At 34.5% G+C, this 16,710-nt stretch overlaps 6 protein-coding genes across 6 annotated transcripts; 2 read left to right on the forward strand and 4 right to left on the reverse strand.

Annotated features, from left to right (window-relative positions):
• Nucleotides 1-489: 489 nt before the first annotated feature.
• MONOS_5527 (putative V-type proton ATPase 16 kDa proteolipid subunit c2) lies at nt 490-1,295 on the forward strand. Its single transcript, XM_067875683.1, has 3 exons — nt 490-694; nt 748-1,035; nt 1,094-1,295. Exons 1-3 carry the CDS (start codon nt 502-504, stop codon nt 1,123-1,125), a joined length of 513 nt encoding a protein of 170 aa, XP_067729992.1. The 5' UTR covers nt 490-501; the 3' UTR covers nt 1,126-1,295.
• A 607-nt stretch (nt 1,296-1,902) lies between these two features.
• On the reverse strand, nt 1,903-4,566 carry MONOS_5528 (uncharacterized protein; the record flags this gene model as incomplete). The annotated part of the gene is made up of 2 exons (XM_067875684.1): nt 1,903-2,189; nt 2,346-4,566. 2 exons carry the CDS (start codon nt 4,564-4,566, stop codon nt 1,903-1,905), a joined length of 2,508 nt encoding a protein of 835 aa, XP_067729993.1.
• A 294-nt stretch (nt 4,567-4,860) lies between these two features.
• MONOS_5529 (uncharacterized protein) lies at nt 4,861-7,314 on the reverse strand (the record flags this gene model as incomplete). The annotated part of the gene is made up of 1 exon (XM_067875685.1): nt 4,861-7,314. The coding sequence occupies exon 1, from the start codon at nt 7,147-7,149 to the stop codon at nt 4,861-4,863; it is 2,289 nt and encodes a 762-aa protein (XP_067729994.1). The 5' UTR covers nt 7,150-7,314.
• A 1,902-nt stretch (nt 7,315-9,216) lies between these two features.
• On the reverse strand, nt 9,217-11,929 carry MONOS_5530 (putative AminoAcid/AuxinPermease(AAAP) Family Protein). The gene is made up of 3 exons (XM_067875687.1): nt 11,585-11,929; nt 10,003-11,515; nt 9,217-9,823 (listed from the first exon to the last, which is right to left on the reverse strand). The coding sequence occupies exons 1-3, from the start codon at nt 11,843-11,845 to the stop codon at nt 9,261-9,263; spliced, it is 2,337 nt and encodes a 778-aa protein (XP_067729995.1). The 5' UTR covers nt 11,846-11,929; the 3' UTR covers nt 9,217-9,260.
• A 1,431-nt stretch (nt 11,930-13,360) lies between these two features.
• MONOS_5531 (putative Thioesterase-like superfamily) lies at nt 13,361-14,333 on the reverse strand. The gene has a single exon (XM_067875688.1). It carries the CDS (start codon nt 14,282-14,284, stop codon nt 13,631-13,633), a length of 654 nt encoding a protein of 217 aa, XP_067729996.1. The 5' UTR covers nt 14,285-14,333; the 3' UTR covers nt 13,361-13,630.
• Nucleotides 14,334-14,500: 167 nt separating this feature from the next.
• Nucleotides 14,501-16,704, forward strand: MONOS_5532 (aldehyde dehydrogenase (ALDH)). Its single transcript, XM_067875689.1, has one exon. It carries the CDS (start codon nt 14,830-14,832, stop codon nt 16,450-16,452), a length of 1,623 nt encoding a protein of 540 aa, XP_067729997.1. The 5' UTR covers nt 14,501-14,829; the 3' UTR covers nt 16,453-16,704.
• Nucleotides 16,705-16,710: the final 6 nt, after the last annotated feature.

Raw genomic sequence — 16,710 nt, forward strand, 5'->3', positions numbered from 1 at the left:
TTATATTAATAAGAGAAAAATCGCATGTTTGTTAACTATTGATAACAATCTTGGTTCAATTTCTCATCATTTTCATGAATTATAACATGACGAAATATTTTAATCACTATCTGACATTCAGCCAAAAACGAAAATTTCACTAAAAGATTTTTCAATTTTTATTTTTTATTTTTATTTAATATTTATTTATTTATTTATTCATTTATTTATTTATTTATTTATTTTTTTGCAAAGAACTCAATTCGATAAATATGAAATAACAATTGATTCAAATTTGAAAATCAAATAGTGTATTCTGCAGGTTTTTCGACAATCAATGAATTCTTCATTTATTTTGACAGTTTGAATTCGATCTTCTGTTGAAAATTCTCAATTTCACTATTATTTTAATTCTATATATTTTATTTCTTTCAATGTGGAAACAAAAATTCTCTTTAAACAAATTTCATGATTTCCATGGGTCGGTTATGGCAATTGATCAATATTTTGGTTGTTTAAACAATGAGTATTGTTGTTTCAGAAATTTGTCCATCTTGGACCACATTCTTTGGATTCATGGGAGCTGCTTCTTCATTAATTTTTGCAAACTTTGGATCGTGCTATGGCACAGCTAAAGCTGGAGTTGGTGTTTGCGTGATGGGTGTAATGCATCCTCAGCTCATTGTCAAATCAACAATTCCAACAATTATGGCAGGTATGCGTTATATAAAGATGCTTTTCTCGTATTTCATGATTTCTTTTTGAAAGGTATTCTTGGTATTTACGGTTTGATTGTGGCAATTATTATTGGAATGGGTATTACAAACGAGTACCCACTTTACAACTCATTTGCTCATCTTGCTGGAGGGCTTTGCGTTGGATTCAGTTCTCTTGCTGCAGGGATCACTATCGGTATTGTTGGTGATGCAGGAGTTAGAGCAAATGCAAGACAGCCAAAATTGTTTGTTGGGATGCTTTTGATTCTTATTTTCGGAGAAGCTCTTGCATTGTATGGTGTCATCGTTGGGCTTATTCTTGCAACCAAAGGATCATCAAGTTTGTAATTTAAATGTTTATCTTTAAATCTTTGTTTGATACTTTTATTTTTATTTAGATAAATGCACTGTAGGAGCCCCGACAAGCTAAAAATAATAAGTTTTCTGAAGCAGTTTTAGTTTATTATTTGAAGAATGATTATTTACCATACCTTCTCTTTTATTAAAATAGCTATTTGCACATCAATCTTTTGCACATTTGAAGCTTGACTGAAAAATAACCTAAATTATATATATCAGTGAATAGAAAAACAAAACAAACCAAAGCAAAATAGTGTAGAAAATATTATATTGACGGTTTACTGTTTTGCTATTTCAATGTGTAAAGAGAAGTTACTTGTTTGTTCAAACAACACCAAGTAAATGCAAACTAAAATTCGAGAAAGAATCAACATACAGCTTAACCCTGGAACCTCATAGGATAAAAGTTGCATAAAAAGTAATGATAAACACAGAAAAGAATCACCACCATAATTCATTCAAAGAATTTTTTCTAAAAATTTGTAAAAAAATCATTCATCCAAATAAAAAGAAAAAGAAAAAGTCAATGCAACTTGTATAAAAATTACTGATTAAGTGAAAAGTTGAACAGTAAACAGTCAATATTATAAACATATAAAGTATGCCAGAATGAAAAACGCAAATCGATCAAAGGGGATATTGCATTCAATTTATTAAATAAAAAAGAATCATAGAAACAACTTAAATATTGAAAATTACACAAAAAATGAAATACCAAATCTTATTTCATTTAAAACGAACAAATTTCAAATACTCAAGAATGACTTTTTCTTTCGTTTTTTCTCATTCAGTTAATACCTTTGTAAATATCTCCTTGCATAAATGAGTTTTTGAATAATACAACTTATTAATATATCTTCATTCTTCTACTTTTCCATTTTTGAAGTTTAAAAAATTGATTGAAAGGAATCATTATAACGCCTTCACGGAGTGCCATCTGCGCCTGTGGAAGAACAAAGTTGTGTGTTGCCAACTTTCGCTGGAACTTCGACACGCAATGGGGCTGCCTTTTAACCCGCTCTGAGAGGTCGAGTTCGATTATTTGGTACTTCAGCGGAAGATTGCTGACAAGAGACAATTTCAACTGCACTTGAAATGGCTGCTCGTCAACAGCGCTGTGTGAAGAATGAAGGACTGAAGATATAAGGAGAAAAGAGATTAAAATAAACATGTAAAAAAAAAAAAAAAAAAAAAAGAGAGAGAGAGAAAGAGAAAGAGAAAAATAAGAATAATATTCATTTAATAACGGCATAATTGAACAAAAAGCATAAAAAGGCTGATTAAACAAACCTTGTCCACACGAAAACCGTGAACTGCAAGAATAATTTTGCGAGTTGGCATTAAGGCCATTCTTTGACAAAGAATTATGAAATGCAGAAATCTGATTGGATGCTTTGCCTATACGATTTGTCAGCAAAGAATTATTTCTCTGCATAATGTTGCATTTTGAATGTTCATCAGTGCACAACAAGGAAGACAGCAAAGATTGGGCTGTTTGAGATTGAGTTCTTTGAAAAATAGAAGAGGAAAGAGATGCTTTGCTGGGCAATGGTGGCATTTGCTGAATGTGATCAGATGAAGAAAAAGAAGAATGAAAGTGAATGCTTTCCAATTTCAATGGATGCTCAATCGAATTTGTAATAGTTGGATACAACAGTGAGCAAACTTGAGGATTCGCCAAGTTTTGATTCAATGATGAAGGAAAAGACGAAAATGGTTCAATGTTTTTTCCAATACATTCCATTATCGATTCATTTGATGCTTCTTCTCCTTCATTTTGAAGAGAGTCAGCTTCAACACATTTAGCCTGATTCAGTTTGCTCTGCTGTCTTTTTTCCTTTTCCCTGTCGTTGCTGAGATAAAACCTCTCCAGCTCGGTGAGATCGTTCCATCTCTGCCTTTTCCTCGCTTTTTTCTCAGCTTTTTGAACAATTTTATTCAAAGCTCGTATTTCCTTCTCGGACAATCCCAGCTCGTCCGCATCTTTCAGACAGCTCTTCATTTCTTCCAATGTCTGCACATTAAAAACCCCTTTCTTTGCCACTCCGGTGATTCTTTCAGTTTCTTCCTCCTCTTTCTTGATTGAGCGCTCTGCTTTGTTCCACATCTCTGCTTCAGATTCGTCAGACATCCACTCTTTCCTGACCCACTCTCCATACATCCAGTAATGCTGTTTGGCCTCGTTAATCTCCTTTTTGATGACACTAAGACGTTGTTTTGAACGCAATGCTTCCTCATCCTCCTCTTCGACTTCTTTGGCTTTCATTGCATTTGGCTCTTCTTTGTCATCAGTAACTTCTATTCCATCTTTCCCCCTCTCATCTTTTTCCAGACAGTCGCTTTCTTTACATTCCCTTTCAAGAGAATCCACATCATTTTCAGCGAGCTTTGTGTCATAGCGCCTCCACCGGTTGACCATTCGCACTTTTTGGAACTCTGCCACTGTTGACTCAACACACCCATCGCACTGATATCCTCTGTCATAAGAGATCTCGTCAATCGTCATGCTGGACGGATTCCATTTGCACAGCTTCTCAATCAGCTCTTCGTCTAGCGACGAAGACGTCTCTGAATCATCTTCACTACACAGGCTGCTGTTTTCATCTTCATCTGGCTTCTGGATACTGCTGGTGGATGCGAAGGAACATGAAGATTCTGTTCGCATTTGATTTGACTTTTTTAATTCCTCATTGGATAAAGTTGATAATGATTCCTCTGGAAAGTCTGTAATGCGATTTCGCACTAAATAGCTTAGAAGAATAAGTTGACGTTGCGCAGAAGTCAAATCTTGTTTCTTAGAATCCTCCAAAGGCTTATTCTGATTTTCTTCTTTATTTGAATCACTCAAAGCTAATTGGTTGGTATTTTTCTCATCATCTTCAGGTTCATATGCCTTTTCACCATCAAGTTCATTATGCTGCGTACTTGTTGTAATATTTTTTGGTGTTATATAATCGCGCTTTTTATGTGATTCGCACACTAAGTCTTGCACATTTGAATGAACCGAAGGAATCGAGTAAAACGGAAGAGAAGATTCAATATTGGTTAATGAAGGTGACGATGAAGTTGTTGCAGACTTGTGTACAGAATAACCGTGAAGACCAAAATCATTTTTGTTTGATAAAGATGAACTTTGAATTTGCGAAGCTGAAACAAAAGTATAAAATGGATCTGTGTAGTTTTGAATTTTTTTAATTGTTCCAAAATCTTCAAATGATCCGACTTTACTAGAGCATTCCAGTCTCCTTTGAAGAGATCCTTTTAAAATTTTCTGAGACTCATCAGGCATTGGGTAATGACGAGGAGAAGAAAAAGAAAAATGAGAAGAACTATCAGTTATCGTTGAACTAGGACAAAAAAATCCCAAATCATAATCTTTCAAGAATTTGGTACTGCATGAAATGGCTTCTGAACTCTTTTGTTTTTCCTGAACAGATTTATCTGAAAACATCTTTTCTTTCTCATATTCAACATGATTTTTCGGAACCAAAGCTGAATTCATGTTTAACATATGAGATGTTGAATCTTTAACATTTAACAAATCACAAGATTGGAGTTTGACACTCCCGAAAGGCTCAAAAAGAGAAATTACACATATTTGAGAATTCGCGACAAAAAACGAAATAATTTCAATAAAAGTTATTAAATAAAGCAAACGAATTCAAATATTTTGTCATGTAATAAAGTGTTCATTCATTACAATATCAATTCATAAAAACCAAAATTTATTATTACGAAAAATGTGTACTATTGATCGATCAAACTAACAAAATAATTAAAAACAAATCTATAAAATATAACAATTTTATTTAGACAAAGAAATGACCAAAGGTTCGGTTCTTTGAGCAGATCTGAACAAATGTTCCTTTTTCTTTTCAAGTCGTTGAGCTCTTCTTGCATCTTTGCTTCTGCTACTGAGAATAGTTAATGAAAGAAATTCTTTTGTTGGATTCAATGTTGGATCAAAGACATTTTGCCTCAGCGAGTCAATAAAAGATCGAATTGACGATCGTCGAATAAACAAATGGTTGTTTTGAAGTATTTTTTCGAAATAAGGTCTATTGTAACGCTCATCATAATGAACATTTTGTAATCGCAGATTTTTGCAAGGAAAACATCCAACTGCAAAATCCACAACGAAACAATTTTGACCAATACGGCTCGACTGATCAAATTGATTGGAATTCTCAACCACTGAAGAATTTTTCATGCTGCGATGTTTATTCTTCTTTGAAGGCTTAAAATTTGGCTCAGAGAAATATGGCAGTTGTTCATCAGCATCCAAAACTAAAGATTGAAGAAACAGAAGTTCTGCATCTGCTTCAGTTGAAAGATCGCAATGAGTTTCATTGAAAACAGGAATCGTTTCATCAAAATCAAGATCCACACTTTCTTTTGAGAGAAGTGAAATTGAAAGAGATTTGCAGTTAACCGAAGAAATTGCTGGTTGCACAGCGATTGCCAGTGAGCGAGCAAACGGCTGCGATAAAAGCAAACATTGCTGCTGATCTCTATGAATTTGTTGTTTGATGCAGTTCTGATTGGTCAATTGCTTATTCATCATTCTCAATCTTTTCAATGAATTTTCTTCGCTTTCTTCACTTTCTTCTCCAGAAAGCACAAATTCAGTCTTCAATTGAACTTTGCTTGTCTGATTCGAACGCTCTTCTGACCTGATTTGCTTCAACTTCTTCTTCATTGTGTAAAGTCGAAAGCGCTCAACCTCATCAATTTTCTTCTTTTCCTCTTCTTTTTCCATTCTTTTCTCTCTCTTTGCGATTGAAAGCTTTAATTTACTTGCCTCTTCCAACTCTTCAACACACAAAGCAGTCAATGAAGAGCCTTTCTGTGACTTTTCCTGAAGCTCCTGCAGCCGAAACATCATCTCTTCCAATGTGTAATTTTTATCGCCCTCTTTTCTTTCCCACATTTCTTCTTCTTCTTCTTCTTCCTCCTTCTTTTTGAACTTCCTTTCAGCCTCTTCCCACATCTTCTTCTCTTCTTCGTCAACAATCCAGTCTTTCTTCGCCCATTCCCCAAACAGCTTGAAATGCTCCTTCGCTTCCTGAATCTGATGCTTTATTCGCTCAATTCTTTTCTTTCTCCTCATTTGTACTTCATTTTCTTCTTTCTCATCATCTTTTTCATTCAACACCCCACCAAATTCCTTTTTATCTTCAACACATTCACCAGATTCTTCATGTCTTTTCGTTTTTTCCCTATTCTCATCTTTCCCCTTTCCTAACTGAATAGCCAAAGTAAGTCTTGCCAATTCTGCATTTCCCTCAGCCAGGTCTTGCAAATCCTCGTCTTTCCATCGCATCAGCATCTCATTCCTCTTTGAAGCATGGAACGTCGACACCTTCACATCGCCGTCATTGAAAACAAGGTTGTTTGTGTAGTTTTTGTGCTTTATCGCTTGTGGCTTCCAGGTTGTAATATTTTCAGTCAGCAGCGGATCAAGCAAATTAACTGAGGAAAGCGAAGGCGATGACAGAGAAGCTGTGGGAGACGATGGTGGTTGAAGAGAGTCTTGTAAAGGAAACTCTGGTGGAAGGGCTGATTCGGAACTTAAATTTTGTTGTAAATTTTGTTGCAATGCAGACGTCTTCATATTTGCGCCACTTGTAGTCATGCTATTCTTTTGAATGAACCGAGCTGAATTTGCAGAAGGGATTAACAAATCCTCTTTATCTTTATAAAACGTCTTTTTTTCATTCAAATGAGAACGATGACATTGGCTTTCAAAAGATAGAGCCTCCGAGTATTTTTCGTTTTCTTTTCTTGTTGTGTTCATTTGACTTTTTCTCATTTCAATGGAAAATTCCCGCATAAAGGCAAATGAACTGATATCTGCATTAGGTTCAGGTACTTTCTTTTTGTCTTCAAAAATTTTGGATGAAGGAAAATGCCCAACAGCGCGTATGGCAGTAATCTCTGCTCCACTTAATTTTAATGCTCTCGGACTCAAAATTTGATAACTGTTTCTGCTCGACACTCTCAAAGGCTTAATTGATGAAGGATCATTCAAAAAGCTATATTTTTGCATAGAATTTTTCAAGCCTGCTGCTGAACTTGAATTGGAAGAAGCCATCAGAAAATTATCTTTTTCAGAATTCCAACTTGAAGTTTGAGGATAAAAATAATCATGCTCTTCCTGTTGACTTTGATTAAACGAAGAATTGCAGAACAATGGTTTATCATAAGGTTCCACTTTGAATGGCGAGTGTGATTGAGATGAAAAAGAACTTGTTTTTGCTTTTGAAATTTGATTTCCAAATGAAGAAGTAGTTGCTATGGAAGAAATTTGAAAATGATGTTCTTGTTCTAGTAAATAATTTGAGCTCGGTACATGATCTGAATTATCTTTTGAAAGCGTCTATAATGAATAAAATGAATCATTTTTTGATTATTCAAAGTTTAAAAAATGATAAACACAAAAACATATGAAGAACCAACATGTTTGAAACAATAGGAATTTTGACAGGATGCACGAGGCAGGGACATTGTATTCCTTAAAAATTGAAAAAAAATTTTTTGTCTGTCTTATATCATTATGGGTGTTTTCCTGATTCTTTTTAAAAATACTAATCACAAAATGTGTCTTGATTTATTTTTAATCAAGAGCTCACAGAAAAAGTATTGAATATGATGAAATAAAAACCATTAGAATCAAAATGCTTCATTCTATTCAAATTTTTCATTTTAGCAAATATCCCTTTGACAATTATAATTCTTTCTATTTTAATATTTAATAAAAAATTGAATCAATAAAATAATTTGAAAATAACCTTCAAAGCCATGTTATAAAATATACTCCAATTCACAGATAAAAACTTAAAATTGAAAGGGAAACAACAAAAGTACAAAGTTTGAAGGAAAAAAAAAAAAAGAACAGGAAAGTGAATTTCAAATCTATTATCAAATTAAAAATTAACATTATTTCTTTAGGAACGACATCAAAAGATGTCCAGACGTTGAGATATTTTATCAAGGAAACAGATAACGAGTGAAGAGGGAAGTCAATAATAATAATAAAAGAAAAAAAATATTTTTTTTTTAAAAAAGAAAATAACATTTTAACTCAAGGAAAATTAACATTATAATTTTAACGATAATACGTTGATGATAAATCAATCAATAAATAAATAAAAAAAAAGGGTTATTAACAAAACTATTTCTCATAACAATTTATGTGCTCTAAGAAGATGAAACAATGAAACAGAATAAATGCTCCCATTAAATAAAAATATGCAAAAGTACTTTGTTTGTACAGTTTCCTGCAATATGGGTATTGGGTTTTGTTGCAAAATATAAAAAAAAACCACAATCATATAACGGGAAATAACAACAAACTCATTTACAGCAAGTGATTTTCCAATGCACGATAAAAAAATATTTTTTTTAATGAACAGATGAACAAAGAAAAAGAAAATAAAAGTGAAGAATTAAAGAATTAAAGAGTTAACGAAACGAAAATAATCTAAACGCAAACAAACGAGCATGAAAAACAAGGTTTCAAAAAGAGAAGATTCAGGTGAAAATAACATAAGCTGAAACAAAGTTATAAAAAAAAAAAGAAAAGAAAAGAAAAGAAAAGAAAAGAAAAACGAATGGATGAAAATTATATAAGTTAAATAAAAGAAAGTTTGCAATAAAAATAAAAAAAAGAAAAAAGAAAAAGAAAAAAAGGAATATTTTTTGATGAATAAAAGAAAAATCTATTTCTTTTGCTTTATCATCAAACGACGACGACGACAATGACAACAAAAAAACAACAAGATATAATTTAAATAAAATAAAATAAAATAAATAAATTGAAGGTTGCATCTAACAGAAGTGCTCGCGAAAGAAAAGTGAATACACATAAAAAATATAAAAAAGGAGGTGATAAAAAAAAAAAAATGAAAAAAAAGGAACTGAAAGAGAATGAGAAAGATACAAAATTGAGCAAGCAAATAGGAATTCACAAAAGAAAAGACAAGAAAGAAGAGAATTTTTAATTCAGAGAAGATGAAAAAGAAAGAAAGAAAGAAAAAGAAAAGATGAAGTCACTAATACAGATTACCCACATGTCAAATTACATGTCAAATTCCAGTCATAACAAAAAGATGTGCGTTTTTTAATACATCAACAACTTTCTTTTCTTTTCTTTTCTTTCTTCTTCTTCTTCTTTTTTCCAATAACCATTTTCCCATGTTCTTCTTAAATTGGTATCTTATTCTTCAGATCCGTGTCATATATAATCGCCATCGCAAGTGAAATCATCCCAAAGAAAATACCCAGCCCCATCACAATCCACGCACAAACAACAGCAAACGACCCTTTCTTCTTCGGCACCAGCAGCTGCCTCAGCTCCTTCTGCACAAGATCGTCCTCAGAGGGATCATCTGGCAGCACTTCGTATTCATCCCCGTTCTGCTCGGCAGCAGGCGTCGGCAGCCGAAAAACGTCGCTGTCAACCTCGTCAATAATCTGATATGTTGTCATGTCAAGCCCTTCAACATCGTATTTCCCTATTTTAAGTGACTCATCTTGCCCAGTTTTCATTGACGTACCTGCAGATAATCCAGTGGCAATTGCAACAGTATTTCTGCTTCCAGCTTCTCCCAATTGTGCTGCAGGATACTTCAGTGCACTTGGGTGTGCCAACGTAGTCTTCCTCACTAATTGTTTGATTGGCGTTATCTTCTTCACTTTCATCACGCCATCGTGAGCTGAGCGGACTGACGGGCATGCTTGTGAATCATCAGAGCTTTGTGAACCTGCTGCTTGAAATGAACAAGTGAAAAAAAAAAATCGAATCATTATGAGCGAATAGAGTATTAAAGAAAGACAATATCAATAAATGAAAACAATCAAAACAAGTTAAACATTCAATCAAACAAATAAATATGCAAATAATAAAATAAAATTAAATAAATATAACTATAATCCCTCATCATACCCAACAACGGCGTATGCAATTCGTCGTCGTGCGACAAAAGTCCCGTGCGAGAAGTAGCGCGATCTCCACTCGGCGAGTCTTCACTCTCATTCACATAACTCACATCACCGCCACTGCTGCTGGTGTGCTCTCCGATTGGCTGGAGCGGAATCGACGTGTCGAGCATCACATGGCGAGGGATGCGCATCGACTGCACACGCTGCACTTGAGTCACTTTCCGCACAAGCTTCGATGTTCCTTTTGGCTTGTCAGCTGTCTGTGATGACAGCTCATTCGAAGAGGTCATGGAAGCTTGCTGTGAACTCTCGTTATTCTTCTCCTCGCTGTTTCTAGTGCCATTTTCTCTTTTTTCCTCTTCTCTTCCTTCTCCCTTTTCACCATTTGCTTCTTTCTCTTTTAAGCCATCCAAATCCTCAGGAGTCACAACCTGAAACTCGCTCTCATCAACATACGTGACAATTTCTCCGTGGAGAATCATCCTCCTTTTCCGACTGACATAACGCGAAGGATTCGTGACAACGCGGATGAACAGCGCTGGCGGCACCACAAACGCCACAACAGCTCCGGCTGTTGATCCGATTATGTCAAACACAAAATTCACTTTGTACAGAAAGACGGACAAAAGAGTCGTCAGCAGCGCAAGTAATGTTCCCACAGCAGATGTGATCAAGTGATGTTTCGTGAGCGGGCCAAGGATCTTCTTGTCCTGATACTCCGGAGGAATCAAAGGGGGAACAGCAGAGATGTTTGCATAGGCTTCTTTGATGCTCCCTTGACATGTGAACATGTCATACATCACCCGCAGCACATTGAAAAGAGCGCTTCGGGCAGGTATAAGAAGCAGAGGATAGGAAAAAATAACAGTAATGAGAGTTCCAACACGCGCAATGATAATGGCAATGTCGTTGGATGGATACATGGTTAAGATGTTTCCAGGGGAATCCGCAACGAAAAACAGATCGGTAAACTGAAAGTATCCAAAATATCCACACATTATATATCCTATTGACACAATGAAAAATGAAACTGCAGTTACAAATAGCATTTTTGACCGACTTTTGTTTTGCAATTCTCCTTGAATAAACGGTAAATTTTGATGGCATCCAAATGCAAAGCAAAATGTTGAAAAGCATTGAATAATTGAAAGTGAAGGATGAATCATTTCCCCCTTTCTGTGCACAACTGGAACATTTGGAGTTGAAGATACGAAAAATCGAATAAACACAATCACAATTGCATAAAGGATGGCAACAAGTGCAAATGAACTTACATATTTTAATGATGCAACACGTCGAAACCAAGAAAGAGGAACATAAAATCCAACGCCCATCACAAGCGTTAACAACCATCTGTTCATAATAAAAGAAGTACTTGGTACATTGCAGGCTTCAAGTATTGCCAACAGGAAATCACCAGCGAGTACAATATATGCCCACAACACACCAAAACACTTCAAAAATGTACAAAATGCAATTGACAAAATTCCATAGACTCCAAACACTTTCCCTGCCAACTGTCAATAAAAAATATTCAAAAATGAAGTTAATAAAGAGATATGATTGAAAATATTAAAAAGCCAAACATCACCATAAGTATACAAGCATGTTGCATCAGCCACATAAATCAATTGAAAAAATGATATAAAGGATATGATGATCATAAAGAGGAACATAAGTGAAGCAGGCAAAAGGCCAGCTTTAGCGATTGCAAATGGAAGTCCAAGAGTCCCAGCTCCGATGACTGTATTCACTAAATTGATGATTGAAGAGAATTGAGATGCATATTTTTCTTCTTGTTTAACTCCATTTGTTGTGCTTTGCGCCCCTTTCGTTGATAAACCCATGGAAAATGATTACCAAGAAAAAGTTGATCGATTATATATATTCTGATCATTCGATAAAATCATTTCACATTTTTTCATACATAGAACAAGAACTTTAAGCTCCAGTGAACAACAGAAACTCTAATAAGTCATCATTCAAGTACGCTTTTAAATAGTGGCATGAGGATTTGATAAAAAAACGCAATAAGAAAATCAACACAGAACCAAGAAATTATTTAAGAATGACCTAAATCACCTGAATACAATAATTATAAAACAACGATACACGTTAAGATAATAGTTTCATTTGAATTAAAGAACAACAATCTGAATGAGCAAAAATTTCCAAAAACACTTCAAATAAATCATTACATAAACTCTTTAAAAATACACTTTTTCAACATACTTTATCAAAAAATTTAATAAATATTCAATAAGCATAAACAAAACAAATAGTTAATTCAAAGAGAATAATTAAATTCAAAAAGTTAATACAAATAAAAAAATTTGAAAATATTACAAAATAAATTATTTTGTCAATACAGCGAAGCAAAAAGCATGGCAAATAAAAATATTCAATCAATAAAATTGAGCAATCAGAATATCGCAAAAATGTATCAACGATGCGTGCAACTTGTCCAACGTTATTATAAAGTCCACATCAAAGAAATATGTTTCCAACTCTATCAAGGAACAAAATCGCATTTCACATTCTCCAAGTTTTCTTTTTAATAAAAATAAAAAACAAAACAAGGTAAAAGCCCAAAATGCGTTTGCTATAAGCACAATTTCAAAGCGAGTATCGCGAAAGAATAAACTTTGTGGATACAATTATTAATTATGTGCTCCCTCACCAAAGTCGGGTAAAACTTTCGTTATCAATCTTGGTCGAGATTCATATGAATGAAGTCATATCAAAATTATAAAAATGCAAAATTTTTATAAAAAAGTTTCGCATTTTAGACTAAATTCACATTGTGAATTAAACCAATTATTATTTTGCAACTCTGATGTAGAGATAAATAACATAGACAATAACAACACCTCAAGACCGCATGCAACTACAGTAAGAAAGATGTTAGCTCCATTTGAACTAGAAAAATGTTGGCGGTGGCCTTTTGACTCAACATAATTCAAATTATTCAAAATATTGTTGATCACATATAAACACCGTCAAAACGTCTGATAGACGAAAACTTTATTTACGCACCAAATTACTTTCATTGTAACATTAATAAACTACGAATTATGAATCCAATGCAATGAAAAAGATATTGATGCAAAAAATAAAAAAACAAATGAAGCTTTGTCTTATTCTCACGAGAAACATCATAAACATTATGACAATGATACAACAAATGATGCATTGATATTATAGCTGCAATTTTGCGAAAAATTCATCATTTCGCATCACAAACGCAAAATTTAATTGAATTTTCGTTCCACAAACCTCTTTTACGATTACTAAATATTATTTTTTGTTTTTACCTATGAACGAAATCATTATTACGTTAATGATTTGTCTCCATCAATCTAATCGAAAATTCATCAATTTTATGAACAAAAAAGTGATCCAATGAAAAATTAAGCCATACTCAATTTCTAAGTCAATTCTCAAAAAACTTCATAAATCTAAATATTCATTTTCAAGTGTATGTTTCCATGAAAACATAAATAAAAATAAAAAAATAAAGCAAATGCATATGTGCACAGAAGTCAAATACAAATAATTGATACGAGAAGAATATAATTGTGAAATCAAGAGATAATTATCAATTATTTCTTGAGAGTGACAAACATCAAAAATTAAGAAGATTTTTCTATTTCTGTTTTTTCTTTAACCAATGGAACATGTGAAGAAGATGATACTGGGGACTGCGAAGGTGATGGCGAGCTTGAAAGAACAGGAGGTTCAATTGGCTTTTCTAACAAAAAGCTTTCCAAAGCATGAAAAGTCGAAAGTCCATCATGATCAGCCGATCCAAACTCTGCCATGGGAAGCTTTTCTTTGGGATAGAGTCCTTCAAAAACAGGAATTGGATTCACAATTCCATTTTTCCCATTCAAGAAGCATTTCATTAAAATTGAACAAGCAAGCTGGTTCTTCAAATAAAATTTTTGTACAAGGTAAAACGCTTTATCTTCGAAGTGAATAAGCTTGCTTTTAATTGTGTAAGGTTGGAAAAGGCGAATTTGCTTCCGATACCGAATTGCAATACAACCGATTATTGGAGCAAGACCAAGTTTTCCTAGTTTCTCATTCAAATTTGAACTGTATATCCATGCCCAACGCGCGTATTCCGCTAATGAAAGATACGAAGCGTTGTTAATATGCATGAACATATCAATATCAAAGAATCCGGCACGTGAATTCCATACAAATTCTTCCAAAAATGATTTAGATTTATTAAAATATTTATGATAAAGACAGTTATATGCAGTTCGCAAATAATATGCCATCCCCCTTTACAGTAAAACAAAAAAATACAACTGATAAACTTGATCCTAACCATACGGGAAAAAATATTTTTTTATTGAAGGCAAAAGCAAAAAGTGAATGACTTCTTAGGAGATTTGACAACTTCTCAGGAAAATTAAACTTGAAGAGAAAAAAATATTATGAATGTGATTATTCTAATTGATCGAAATTTCCTTTAAAAAAAGGAAATTTGATGTCTTCAACTGAGAACAGCGATATACAAAATGAGCAATCAGAAAACTCAATTCTAAAAGATGAGAATACCAACTTGTTGAATGAAGCGCCTGAAAAGAAAGATGAAAAAGATGAAGAATCTAATATTCAAGAATCTGAAGAAAATAAAAATTTCACAGACAAGTCATCAAGCCCTGAAGATAATACAACAATTGCTACAGAAGAATCGCAAAATTTAAGTTCAAATGACGTTACAAAGAACAATTCCGCTGATGAATTTAACGATAAATCTGATGAACCTCAAGAAAATAAAAACTTAGACATTAAGGAACAACAGCCTATCAACACTTCAATGATAAAGAGATGCCAACAGAGAGACGAAGATGTTAAATCATCAAAGCAATTTTATACTCCTGCTTCACAAATTGAATTTATTCATTCAATTCTTGTACAGTCTTTTCGAGCGCAAAAGACAAAATCATACGAATATAGAATGACACAATTAACAGCATTGCGGCGCATGATTGATGAAAATGAAAAGACAATATTTGAAGCGTTGTATTCTGATTTACATAAGAATAAAGCAAGTGCATACATGACGGAGGTTGGGATGGTCAAGGCTGACGTTGAAGAAGCAATTAACAATTTGAAATCTTGGATGACACCAGAAAGAGTTTCTACTCCACTCGTTCAAATGAAAGGATTGTCCACATCCTCGATATATCCTGAACCATTAGGGTGCGCGCTGATTATTTCACCTTGGAACTATCCTTTTGCACTTTCTTTGCAACCATTAATCGGTGCTATCTCAGCTGGATGTTGCGCATGCATCAAGCCCAGCAGCGTTACCTGCAAAACATCTCACATTATGTCCACGCTCATTGCACGCTACTTGGATAACTCATGTTATGTGGTTGTTGAAGGATCACACGACGTGTCAGATGCGCTTCTTGCTCTGAAATGGGACATCATATTTTTCACAGGAAGTGGGACAATCGGAAAGGATGTGTACAGAAAGGCCACAAACTGGCTGTGTCCTGTGGTGTTGGAGCTTGGCGGCAAGTCTCCAGCAATCATCGACTCAACCGCGAATTTGAATGTGACGGCAAAGCGACTCACGATGGGGAAGCTGCTGAACAGCGGGCAGACGTGTGTGGCGCCTGATTATGTGCTGTGCGATGAAACAATGGTCGAGCCACTGGTGGTGAAGCTGAAGGAGATAATAGCAGAGTTCTATGGCGAAGACGCACAAAAGAGCGAAGACTATGTGAGGATTGTGGCTCAGAGACAGTTTGACAGACTGACTGGAATGTTGAAGAACGATGCAGAAACAGATGATGAGAAGGTTGCTTCAGACAATTCACCATCCTCTTCCTCCTCTTCTTCTTCATCCACAAGCCCATCTTCTTCTTCAGAATCTTCCTCTTCGCAGGCTGGCCTTGTGACATACACCTCACTCCCAAGCAATCTGAAGCCGACTCAAAACGGCGGGCACCGCATTCTCTTTGGCGGGCGATCTGACCCGGACGATCTGTTTATTGAACCAACTTTGATTCTCTGTGCACCAAACACAACATCGCGCTTTATGAAGGAAGAGATATTCGGTCCGATTTTACCGATTGTTCCGATTCCATCACAGAACTTCCTGAATGACTGTGTCGACTTCATCACCTCGCGCGACAAGCCGCTGGCGTGCTATTACTTCACACAGAGTCAGAAGAACAAGGAATTCATAGCGTCGCGTGTCTCGTCTGGTTCAATGGCCTTCAATGAATGTGTCCTGCAGTTACAGATACAGACTTTGCCGTTTGGCGGTGTGGGTGAAAGCGGAATGGGAATGTATCATGGGAAGTTTTCGTTCAACACTTTTTCTCACAGAAAAGCGCTGCTTGACAAGGCGAACTCCTTTGATATCGAATCGAGATATCCTCCTTACACAGAGAAGAAGTTGAATTTAATCAAAAGATTTATGTGATACTATTAAGCCAGATTATTTTTTTATCTTTAATTTCAAGTGACGAGTCAAAAAAATGACTTAACTTCGTTTGAGGAAGAGTAATTATTTAATTTTGTACGGCAAAGTAAATTTTTGATAAAATTTGAGATTAATGTAATTTGAAAGCATTGTTTTTTTAGCTTTTTTTGATGTTTTGAAAATTGTGCTAATTTTTTGAAGTTATGTTGTTTGATAAGCAATAACATTAGAATATTTAAAAAATTATTTTTTCAACCA

Source organism: Monocercomonoides exilis (assembly GCF_001643675.1).
Source record: "Monocercomonoides exilis strain PA203 chromosome Unknown scaffold15-1837935, whole genome shotgun sequence".
Lineage (NCBI taxonomy): Eukaryota > Preaxostyla > Oxymonadida > Polymastigidae > Monocercomonoides > Monocercomonoides exilis.